This window comes from Thunnus maccoyii, chromosome 5 (assembly GCF_910596095.1).
Source record: "Thunnus maccoyii chromosome 5, fThuMac1.1, whole genome shotgun sequence".
NCBI lineage: Eukaryota > Metazoa > Chordata > Actinopteri > Scombriformes > Scombridae > Thunnus > Thunnus maccoyii.
The window spans coordinates 31,216,863-31,229,660 of record NC_056537.1 but is presented as its reverse complement, the minus strand read 5'-3'; the positions used below and the strand labels follow the sequence as shown (position 1 = coordinate 31,229,660).

Below are 12,798 nucleotides of genomic sequence, written 5' to 3'. Positions count from 1 at the left end.
TCTCTCCATCTGCCCAGCCTCTCTCCTCCTCTCTCTGTATTGTGCTTGAACCCAGTGAACCAGCCTTTTCCTTGCAGCTACTGCCACAGCAGTAGAGGATGAAAGACTCCTCTCTCACTCCGCTCGCTCGTCTCTTCGTGTGTGAATGAATGTTGTCTGACACAACCTCTCTCCCTCTCACTGCCTCCTATCACTCCACCTCACATTTACTATTCTATCTGCCATGGCAGGGCTTCTTTCTGTGTGTGTGATGTTTCACGTCAGTAAGACCTGCAGTATAGTTGAAAACCACCTTTATTCGAGGCCAGAGTGTGTGTGTTATCTTGTGAAGTGTGTGTACAGTTTGTGCAGGACTCCCTTGCTTCATATCAGTGTACTGACATGGCACAGCTCCATGTAATGGGCTGATAATAACGGAAAAAATGTATTATCAACACAGATAAAGTCAGGATCTCATGAGAAGGAAAATACACAGCAAGGAAATGTTTGTGTGTAATCATTAGTAGACCAATAATGCATCTAACCAGTAAGAGTGTGTAACAAGAGGAAAAAGATAAAAAAGTTAAGGAATCTATGAAGCAAACAGGCAGCAGGTAAACACTAACAACTCTCCTTGGCTTAACGCAGCCTGTATACTTGAATTTGGCATCTTCAGCGTTGGGGAGTGTGTGTGAGACTTACATTGTGTGAGAGAGTAATAGAAAAAGTGTGTTTGTGTTTGTCCACTTGAAATATGTCAACTGACTTCACGACTTCCTCCCTGTGGGGGTCAGCTGAAGGGAGGACAGGAAACAACATGTTTGTGTCACTGTTATCATGGGTAAATAATGTGTGTGTGTGTGTGTGTGTGTGTTTGTATATGAGGGATTTGATCCCTTAAAAAAACAGTCCAAGTTTTCCATCCATATCCTTAGAGAGAAAATCTGTATTTTCATAACCTTATAGTACTTTAATTGCTTTGGACATATTCCTGTCATTAGAGAACATTTACTCATATCTTTACTGACATCTGAGAATGAGGCGAGTGCACTGAACACAACTTAAGAAGAAAATATACAGGGCAACCACATGATCAGATATGTTTTTAGCAAGGTCATTATTTAACCACTTAATCTAAAACATTTCTTTCAAAGGCAGACTAAGTTTTTTACACAAACTGAGCACTGAAAATGTCTTTTGGAGTCACTACAGCTACCACCTAGTGTTGCTGCCACACTTGTGTGTGCGACATTTCAACTGGTCTTTTTGTTTTGACTTCCAAAAAAATGTCTCAGAGTTAATTGTTAGACTGGGGACTTGTTAGTCCAGCAGCTCTGTGAGGCTGTACTGCTTTGAGCTAACATCAGCATGCTGACATACCAACTCTGACAGTGCTAACATGCTGATGTTCAGCAGGTATAATGTTTACCATCATTGTTTAGCATGTGTTTCTTTCTCTCTTTTTTTAAAGATATTTTTGGGGGGCACATTTTGCCTTTATTGGACAGTTACTGGCAAAGTGGCCGACAGGAAACAAGGGGAGAGAGAGATGAGTATGACATGAAACAAAGGTCCCATGCCAGACTCGATCCAGGGCACCAACCATGTGCAGTAATTCTTCAGGTGCTGGAGTGTTCCCATTTGCCATGTTAACATTCAAAAATTAGCACTAAACACAAAGTATAGCTCAGGTTGATGGGGATATTAGTTTTGCAGGCAATCGATCATAAACCAAAGCATAGGAAAAACTGACATTTTGAGCTAATGGAGGCACTATGTGAAAAGTTATCAGCAAAGTGATTACAATGCATCCCGAGTGGGACATAAATGTGTGAAAACAGATTTCATGGCAATCCATTTCATAGTTGCTGAGACACTTAAAAAAAAACAACTGCAAATCTCAATCTCATGTTGGCGCTGGAGGAATTTGCCAGAGTCAAAGGACACATTTTCTAGGAACCATGAATGTCTGCTAAAATTTTATGGCAATTCATTCAACAGACAGACCGTCTGACTTCTCCATCCGTAGAGTCACGCCACCAGCCTGGATAAAAACCTGCCTGGTTGTCTGCCAGCTCATACTGCTGCCTGACTGTTGCACTGTTGATGATTGGTAGCTGAGACTAGTGTTATTGCAGCCTTACCCTACTGCCAGGAATGATGCTAGTTTTAATGTAGGGGAGAACCAGGTCAAAAGTAACACAGCAATTTTCTCCGAGCCCCTACAAGTCTGACATACCTAACTGTGTCAGCACATACAACACACAACACTTAACAGAACTGCAAAAATAGCTTGAATATGTGATACTTTCACAGAGTTTTACCTGAAAAGCTGTTTTTGATCACAGTAAGTAAATTCACTCAAGAATGACAAGTTGTTTATTGTTTAATGAGTCAGAGTCATGATCATTTGACAGATTATTTAGTATTTTAACACATCCTGAACTTTGCCATGTCAGAGTTTTTCAGTATAGAAGCAAGTGAGGTTTAACACACACGTGACTTATTGATCACAACAAAAATCTTTTAAAATGATGTTTATCTGCAAAGTGTTACTTTGGTCCTGGTTCTCCCCCACAGTCACCATGACTGTACATCAATCTGTTCAGTTAAACCTCCTGGTCTCATTGAATCCCATTATATTCCATGTGACTTTTGTCAAATAATCAATCATTGTAAAGGAAAATGTGATATTTACACTTTGAAAAGTAAATCAAAAAGTAAAACAATGGGCTGTATTACCTATGATCAAGTGTCTGGAGATCAAATAGTGGACGCTGCAAAGTTACTTGGGTCATCCTGCTATATTTCAGAAACTCCACTGGAGTCCTGTCTCCTGAGGTAATTAATTTTCTCCCTCTGTAACTGCAGAAGGATCAGGTTGCCTGCTGCTGGACGCCCAGCTGTAAACAGCGAGAGCTTATTAAAATGCAATTACAAATGATCATCACCGTCTCATAAGGTGACAGCATGTACCAACAATAATCCTGAAGCTTGTTTTGTTTCAGCCATGATACCGACCTCATTTCCAATTGTTGAGAGGGTTTCTTGCTGGCAACTCGGGTGTTATTGAAATTTCGGTGCTGGCTTGCTGTCAAACGATTTCACCAGGTGTCCTCATTAAATATAGAATTTGTGACACCGTTATCTACTCAGAAAAGTCACGTTTTAGAGAACTTATCTGTTTCATTTCCTGGTTTCAACCTCAACAACGTCTAAATGAAGAATCATTTACGATCATACTGTACTTTCTCAAGAATATCTGCTCTGAAATGTTCCGAACATTCAACCTGACTGAAACCGACAGGTAGGAGTTTCCTTGAATCTGAAAGGGAAAGGAAAGCAACAGACACACGGTGATACTGAAAGACTCGGACACAAGAAAAGGTTGCTTTTTTTTTGTAGTCATGAAAACAGTGGCTTTTTAATGTAAACACTACATTCGATTGGTTTTTCCAGCACGGACATCCCACATGAAATAACAACCATTCACTAAAGAGGAGTAGAGGGGGAGAGAGAGAGAGAGAGAAAAAAAGCTGCACAGAAAAAAGCATTCACTGGGTAAAGAACAGAACATAGAGGAGGTAAAAAAAAGAATAATGAAGATAACGGGAACAGAATGCCAAAAAACAGGTATATCATGTCATTATACACAGTTGTTTTCTCTTTTAAAAACTAGAAATCAAGAAGGCGAGAAAGAGAGGTCTAGATAGATAGATGATAGATAGATCAATGAGGGGTAACATAGATTAGGTATGAATAGATAACAAATTTCCAAATCTACTTATTGTGTGTGTGTGTGTGTGTGTGTGTGTGTGTGTGAGTGCGAGCAAGTGTGTGTGTGTGTGTGAGACGTGAGAACTGTGCTTTTCATTGTAGACCTGGAAGGTGTGTGTCAAACTGAAAAGAGACAGAGTAGAAGAAGAAGAAGAAGAAGAAGAAGAAAGGAGCTTGACTTTTTACAGCGTTGATGTGTGAACATGCGGCGTCCCTAACTAGCGGACGCAGCGAGAAACGTGCTCTCCCCAAAAAAAGTGGTTTGTTTTTTTTTTCTTTCCTGAAATAATAAAAAATAGATATTGTTATAATATTATATTTAATCGTTCTGAGTCAGGCTAAAGTGAGGACACGGTTCTAATGCAGGGAAACAGGCAAAACGGTAAAAGGAGAGGGGGTGGGGGGGGGCGGGGCACAGTTCAGAGCATTACAACAACACGGGTCGGTCTGAGATCGTCGCGGCTCCAAATCGGCTTGCTGTCAAACTGGAACCCTTTGCAAAACATCTTTTTTTTTATTTAAAAAAGAGAGATAAAGAGAAAAAAAAAAGAAGTTCTGTAGCTACAAAGCACAAGAAAGATTATCTTTTGAGAATATTACAGGATCGTCGTAGTTGATCATGGTTGTTGTCAATATTGTAGTAATACCCATGTTCATTTCATTGGCTTTATTATTGTAGGAACAGGTGTAGATTTTTTTTTTTTGTATCCTTTTGTTTGAATTCTACATGTCACTGCGAGAATCCCGAAATCTACACTTCGTCTTTCCAAACAGCACATGACCTTTCAACCTTCAAAACTGATTCTCACGCTTCTTTAAATATGACTCCGCTCCATCCCGTTGAGGAACCAATCATCTCTCTCCTTCAAGTTGCTGCCCTCTGTCTTCCTAGCTGTTGGCTCTTTCTTTTCTTTGTTATATTTTTTTTTCCCTTTCTTTTTATTCATCTTTTTGCAATTTTTATTCAAAGTATTTTTAAATTATTATCTGAACAGTATCTATGTGAAGCTTTTTTTTTTCAGTTTTATGAATTAACTGGTCTCTTTATACAAAGGCTTGAATATCTCATGCTATCTGTGTCTGGGCTTTAGGAGAAAGAGGAGAAGAGGGAGGGAGGGAGAGAAGGGTTGGCAAGAAAGGAGGGGCCCTTTGACCCTCTACGACAACTTCTGAACCCCCCCCATCCCCCGCCTAACTCAAGACGCCACAGCGCCATGCAAAAAGAAGGCAAAAAAAAAGAAAAATGAGAAATGGATGGAGGTGAAAGAAGTAAAGGCATGGTGGTGGTGTGTAAATGAAGAGAGAGAAAGAGAGAGACAGGTAGGTATGCGTAGGACAGGCGATCAATCAATAAATAAATTAATAAATTAATCAACCATTATCAAACCAGGAGTGAATTTCCTTACATGGAGAATGTTAGTAGAGGTTATAAACAGTGAGGAAGGTAGAGTTATAATGTTGTGTACTTGCTTCTAAAAGCGTAGCTATCTACAGTACAGTACCTCTCTTACATGGTACTGATAGGACATTTAGCACATTTCCTATTGGCTCTCACGCTCGGCCATGACCGACGGCTGGCTAACGGCTAAGGCCAGGTTTGGGAACAGGAAGCCTGACTTCCTGTCGATGAAAAGCGGGTCTCGGTTGTAGGGACAAGTTAATTGAAAAAAAAAAAAAGAAAGAAAGAAAAAAAAAAAGAAATTGACAACAAACATCTTCAAAATGTCTTGGCTAATGTAAACAAAAGACTAATGTTAAAATCTGTGTTGTCAGTTTCAGCAGGTCTGGAGAGTTTTTTAAGGTTTTGGCCGACCTGTCTGGTGTTTTTTTAATTTTTTTTTTTTAGTGCTATCGACATTTTCACATATTTCTGCAAAAATTGTTATTACATAAACACTACTATAGCAAAAAAAAAAAAAAAAAACCTAACAAAATAATACACAAATAAAAGGTGTCAGGTGAGGCAAAATGTGAATAAAAATCAGTGTACAGACTGATACTCATGTAATAAATATACACACAATCAACAAAAATAAAACAGAAGTCATATTCATAGTAATAACAACAACAAAAAAAACGCAAAAAAAAAAAAAAAAGTACAGGTTTTGTTTTTGTTAACAACAGAAGACACGGCTGAGAAAGAAAAAGAGGAGATCGGGGGAATGGAAGCTTTCATCGACTTTGTTCAAGAAGTTTTCAAGGCTGCAGGGTTTTCGTGTTTCGTACTAAAACAAATTTGTTTACTTGGCGACAGGCCAAACAGCATCGGGGTTGGGGGGGACGTTGGAGCGAGAGGAGAAGAGACAATAACTAAAAACATTATATATATATATTTATATATACGTATGCCTATTATTTTTTAAATTATCCTCATTATTAATATGTACCTAGTTGCATTTTTCTTTTTTTCTTTAAATAATCAGCAGAATCATCATCATCGTCATCATCACCATCGTCATTTCCACAGCAGTGTCAGAGGAATAGGAAGGAGGAAGAGGGGGGAGGGGGTTGAGGGAGGGGGGTGGGGGGTCAGGACGGGAGAGGAGGGAACAAGGGAGAGGACATTAAGGGGCATGCTCAGTACAAGCCACACCCTCGGAGGTTGTTGGCGATGATGATGTCGGTCACGGCGTCGAACACCACCTGGATGTTTCCTGTATCTGTGGCGCAGGTCATGTGACAGTAGATTTCCTTATTTGGAGAGCGGTTCTTGCTCTCGAATTGTGCTTGGATGTAAGCTGCTGCGTCCTCGTAGGTGTTGGGTCCTAGAGAGAGAAGACACATGATAAGATGTTCATACAGCCGCTGCTCTGATTTGACACCAGCTTTCATTGATTCGACACCAGCTTTCAGGTGTCTCGTGTCTCGGTCTCACGCTGTCCAAACAGTTCATGTCACGACCACATAAGAGGAAGCGACGAGGACGCTCCTTGGTGAAAAATACAGCTATACATGCTAAGTAATTCAAGCTACTTTCCCACACAGGACAACATCTGGACATCAGCAGAGAGATGAGTCATTTCATTGACATTTTGACAAGTCATACCAGGAACAGCACAGGTGTTATTGATAACATGAGTCATGGCTGCATTTCAGTTATGTGTGCAGGTTTCGGGGCCCTTGTATTACGCATGCTGGCTCACTGACTTTGCTCACTGGGACACCTAAATGAACCAGAGCCATCCTTAATGGTATTAGCAGCACCTGTGCTTTTCCTGCTATGATGAGCCTCATTTTTAAATTTTATCCTCTATTGCCAACGACCGTCTGTACAAAGATGTTCTAGTGTTAGCTGACTGCACACATCGTTGTTCTAGATAGACAGCAGTTGAGTACCGATCTGACAGTTAACGTCATAATTCACAGAGCATCACATCAATATTTTAAGTCATCATTTTAGCGAGACCTCAGAGCGGAGCAGCAGCTTGTCCTGTCAGTCTGTGAAACTATAACGTTTGCTAACTTTATCTCAGCAACTGAAGAGACTGAGAGCTGTCAACAGGATCAATTCTATGTCCATAATCCTGGCTCCAACACTGTGTGGGTTCATATTCAGCCTGTGAAATCAGTTGTATAATGTCATCTGTGGATCTGGTGGAGAAAAGTGGGGGTGTAGAGTTTGAAGAGTTTATAGAGTTTTTCATTTACAAAAAAATCTGTAGCTCACAATTACACTAACTTTATAGAAGTGCAATAGTAAATTCCCGGAGTAGCCCTTTAGAATCCACTCCGAACTACACGTTCTTCAGTTCGTTCTGACTCATTATCTTCAATACTGCATGTTCTTTCCCTACAGTGAACAGTTTACTTCTGTGGCAAAGGAGCGTGGGTTTGAAAACATTCTGAGAGGCTTCTCATGGGAAGGTAAGAGAGGATGTGACGAGGGAAGCGGGGAGGGGGGGGGAAGATGTGGAACATGTCAGATAGACTTACTGTGATTATCAAGGCAGTTAGAGGAAAGTAAGTAAAGCATGAGAGACAGAAAAGAGCAGGATGGGCTCAGAGAGCTGCGTGTGCGTGGAGAGGGCAGGAGACAGCTCTCGCTTGCCGTCTCCTCTCTTCCCTCCTCATGGCTGACCAAGCGTGACTTTCTCCTGCTCTCTCTGACTCTCAATCCCTTCCTTTTCGCTGCCACGGCCACATCTGACTCTCACCTCCACACCCCCCCCCCCCCCTCCCCTCTCTCTGTTTATCAGTATCTCCTCTCACTTCCTCTCTGCAATCCTCACAGCACGCTCAAGTAAATCTTCATGTATATAGTTCTTTTCAAACTGAGGTTACACAGTTCTTCACGTTGGACATTTGGTTATTTTGTTTCAGCTATCTCTCCTGCTAACAATGGATAATTCAAACTGACTCCACGCTGTAAACAAGGGCCGCATTTCTCAGGATGGTTTACGACTCCGTGACAGTAACATGTCACGTTAGGTCTTTGCAGCTCCAAAAGGCACGATTCAGTTCAAACCAACTAATCTACAGCATCAGGCAACGGTTAAACAGCAACCAGAAACATGGGAGCCATCGCACATCTGGGAATCACACTAAGATTAGACAGCTGGTAGTCATTCATACATTTATTTCATCTCATTTAAGCTGGCGTTCCTCCACCTACTCCTGCCTCACACACTATCACCTCAGTATCTGCATCTTTATATTGGCTTTCAGGTTTCAAGGTTCAGAACTTGTTTCAAGATCTTAAAAATGACTTTTATGTATCAATTGTTCTCTTTCGCACTACTTTGAAGATGAAGAGTCCTATAAACCTCTTTCCTCAGTAATAACATAACTGTGTTTTTGTCATGTTTTTCTCATTTGGTACCCTATCCAATGTGAGTCTACTTGATCAGTCAATTCATGGTATTTCAGGCTGTGTTTCCATCCTCTGTAATTGGATTCAGCTTCACCAGTTCACAGCCCCCCCCCCCCTTTTTTTTCCCTCAAAGAAATTGATTTTGCACACCTGTCAAGTTTTGTTGCCGCTTACATGTTTTGTGATCTCAGGAAAAATCGACTATTCCTTTTTTTTTTTACCTGTGTACTCGGGGAAACAGATGCTGAGTGCAGACTTCTTGATCTTCTCTGCAAACAGATCCTTCTTGTTGAGGAAGAGGATGATAGAGGTGTCTATGAAGAACTTGTTGTTGCAGATCGAATCGAACAGCATCAGAGACTCGTGCATGCGATTCTGCGGAGGAAGGAGGAAGAAGAGGGGGAGAGAGAAAGAAGAAAGGGATTGCAGAGAGTTTTACTACACTGTGAGAGAGAGTGACAGAGAGAAAGAGAATGACACGCCTCTCTCTCTCTAAACATGTTTCCTATTACAACTTTGGTAGGAGAGTGAGGAGAAGATTAAATGTATTTTGCATAATTATTGGCTGTGCACCTTTTAATTAAATTAAGTGAAGCATTCTTCATGCATATTATGCTATAACAAATACTGAGAGGAATATTTTCTCGGTCTCACACATATACCAATAAACAGCATTAGTTTAACATGTGGGCGGGTTGAGGAAATTTTCTCCAAAATTTCCAATAAATAATATTATTTCAGGAAAACACTGAGAGAAAAAAATAGGAAGAGAGAAAGAAGGGTGAAGAAAAGTTAAGGCAGACAAAATAATAAGACCAGAGGAAATAATCACACGTATGAAGTTACTCATGTGGTGCTTTATTATCATTTCTTTTATGTATAAATACAACTTTCAATAAATTATCACAGCAGTGAGGGAGATACAGCAGATACATTTTACTTACAGTGCTCAGTAAAATACAGCACTCGCACACACACGCACGCACACGCGCACACACACACACACACACGCACACACACACATGAACGCGCAAATACATACACAGGTTTGTAGATTTTGCTGGTTGGTATTGACACAGGCATCTGTTTGAACAGAGTAGATAAATGATGTGGACGCTGAGGGTCTGAAGGCTAAAAAAAAGTTGCAGCGGTAAGCAGGAAGGATAGAATGTATGATGAGCGCGAGGACGTTTACAAGTTTACACTCTGCCTCCTTCATTCTTACACAAGTTCGTTACGGTCGTGCCCTGCGGCTCTCTCAATCCTCTCCCGGTCCAGCGGTGGAGCGGGGGTTTCTCTGACTCTGCAGAGGCTTAAGTGCTAATATTCACCTGTCGGTAAGGTCGAGTAAAAAAAAAAAACTGAACAGAATACAAGACAATCCAAAAGCAAATACAAACAACACCCTACTTCTAAATGTGAAGCATGAATAAGTCAGCAGAAAGACGCAACCAGAGCTCATTTCAATCTAACATGAGAAAAATGGCACTAAACATGGGGATCGAAATTCATAGTTTTTTATTTGGCTGCTGCTGTGATATTTCAACAACTGTTGGCACAAGGTGCTAACATTTCTATTGTACCACCACCTGCTGCCTGTGTGAACTAAGACCTTTGTTACCTGAATGCACCACTGATTGTATTATCCACACCAGAGCCAGCCACACAAAAAGTTACCCATAAGCCTCCTCTAGCGTGGCCTCAGACTATATCACCCACAAATCTCTCCTTCACAGGAGCTTACGGGAATCCTTTATTTATGACTGGGACTGAATCTGGACATAAACTACTTTACCCATGATCCTCTCTGCCTCGCCTGCTGATGTCATTTCCTTGCTGGTTGTTTGGGGTTTATTAGTAATTCATCAGGAGTTGGGACAGGTTTTTGAAAAGTGAGCATGCGGGCACAAACACACACATTTAAATGTTCAAGCACACACACACACACACACACACACAGATCTCATCTGACCATACTTCTTCTCTGCGGAAGCATCAATCCCCTCCTCACCTTATAAACCACTAATAGCTTTAGAGCTTTAGTGATGCAGAGAGAGGCTGACAGAGATGTGTGTACACACACACACACACACACACACACACACACACACACACACACACACACACACACACACACACACACACACACACACCGAGAGAGAGAGAGAGAGAGAGAGAGAGAGAGAGAGAGAGAGAGAGAGAGAGAGAGAGAGAGAGAGAGAGAGAGAGAGAGAGAGACAGAGAAGAAGTTAAGGTGTCAATAACAGAGATCCTACGTGATGTGAGACATTTTTTGGCTCGTGAAGGACTGTATCGTTCTCGTTTTATGTGTCTGTCAATGAAATGATGAAACCCAGTTCAATCCACCGAGTACGTAATACAAGTTGTGTGCTTTATCAAACTGCTCCCCTTTATTGTGTTCCAATTTGTATTTATAGGTTTTATATCACTGCAGAGTCTAACCCCTACGTTAAAGAAAAGTTTCACAGTTACTTTTAATTGCACGGCGGGCTTGTTTTGGTCAATTTACTGCACATCACATATACGACAGCAGTAAAAAGTTTGGACAGACTTTCCCTTCCCTTGAATGAGAAAGTGTGTCCAAACTTTAGACTGGTATTGTGCTTTACGTTACAATTTGTCAGAGTGTGCTGTTGTGTTTTACATTTGTAAAGGTCTGGTCACACCAGCATTCCAATTTTGCAGCTAAAATAATTTCATTTCAGTCGTTTAGCTCGCAAAGTTTAATCAATCTGCACAAATGTGTGGTGCAGAGATCGACTTCAGAGAGCTTTGATACACAAATTTGAGCTGTTGACTGATAGAGAGTAGCAGGACTGACCTTTGAGGGAATGGAGAGTCCAAAACAGAGGAAGTTATTGTAGCTTATCACTTTCATTTAACCTCCTCTGACAGTGTTCACAAACAGGAGTCAATGGTAACATGATAAACTTTCCCTTTAACTAAGCTAACTAGCTCACTAACAAATATTTAACAAGCCTGTTCGCTCGGGGAGCTTTTTTTTCCACCATGTACTTTTTTTAATACTTTTTTTTTGTCTTAACAAAACAGAAACTCTTCATTGTATTAAATGATCCTGAGAATAAAATGCCACATGGGGACTGAACAGCACAGTAAAGAAAAAAACAGAAAGAAACTTGGAGAACTTGACTAAGTAGCATTAGCATTTGGCTATCATGGTAGCTATGCTGCTACAGTAGTTTACCAACCGGCCCTATGATTAGGCCCAATGTCACCACGCTTCTACAGCCACATATTTATTTCTGCAAAGATATGAGGATGAATTTTGCTGGAGTGACCTGACCTTTAATCTTTTTTTTCCAGGCTTCCACTTGTTTTCATTCAACTGGATTTCCACACAACCGTAAGCAGATGATGTTAACATGCTGGATTAGTTTCAAGTTTTCACAAGTTTGTTTTAAATTCTATAAAAATGAATTGAAACCAAAGGCTGATTGAAAGGAAAGAAAAACACAATTTGAAACAAAATGTAGATTGTTCTAAGTGCTGTATATGTGATTTATAGTAAATTGATTCAAATATGCAAAAACACAGTTGGTCTTTTAAATTCAGTGAGTCTTCTCTTGTAACATAGTGGTGGGCTATAGTGAAGTGTGATGTTCCAGATAAATTCAGGGAGAGTTATTCAGCATGCTGCTGAAGAATCTGTATAGCAGAAACACGGATACATCCCGCTCTGTGCGCTGCCTGAGGTTAACACAGGCATGAAAGAAGTTGGAAGACTACAAAGCTACAACAGTATGCTGCCATGGCCACCCTCAGGGCAAATACAAATGTAGGCATTTCCTTTCATCTGAATGTGAATTAGAGCCTGCTAACTTACTGTGGATGGAAATTTTTTACCAGCCTATTGTTCCACAGCTCATGTCTACCGCTGGCTGCTCTCTAGGCTCTCAGGCATTCAAACAGGGACGTATCAAAAATTATTTAGGCGAGAAATTTCTTTGTTTAATTATAACAGCAAAGTCTAAATGGGCGTCTCGCTCTGCATGAAGCGAGCATGACGCTAAACAAAATTATTCATACAACAAATACTGAAGCAAACACGTGCAAGTGCGCTTTGACAGAGCAGAGCATACAGGCGGACAGAAAATCCTGCACGAGGGCATGATTTTAGTGCAAAAAGTGAAACTATTTTGCACAAAAAACCCAAAAAAAATCAGCCTGTTGTTGTTGTTTTCAGAATGTAA

The 12,798-nt window shown here is 40.7% G+C and overlaps 1 protein-coding gene and 1 long non-coding RNA gene across 3 annotated transcripts in view; one reads left to right on the top strand and one right to left on the bottom strand.

The window, feature by feature from the left end:
- Positions 1-1,473: 1,473 nt before the first annotated feature.
- Positions 1,474-8,932, top strand: LOC121898043. Of its 2 annotated transcripts, none has more exons than XR_006096340.1 (3): positions 1,474-5,076; positions 7,553-7,620; positions 8,846-8,932. It is a non-coding gene; the product is annotated as an uncharacterized LOC121898043 (long non-coding RNA). The 2 variants fall into 2 exon arrangements; XR_006096339.1 differs by having other exon boundaries at positions 8,808-8,894.
- LOC121898042 (guanine nucleotide-binding protein G(o) subunit alpha) overlaps positions 5,837-12,798 on the bottom strand; it is a 95,760-nt gene continuing 88,798 nt past the window's right edge. The window contains exons 8-9 of the mRNA XM_042412926.1: positions 8,788-8,941; positions 5,837-6,521 (exon numbers count right to left, since the gene is read on the bottom strand). Coding sequence (XP_042268860.1) covers positions 6,334-6,521; positions 8,788-8,941 — 342 coding nt within the window. The 3' untranslated portion in view covers positions 5,837-6,333. The remainder of the gene's footprint in view (positions 6,522-8,787; positions 8,942-12,798) is intronic.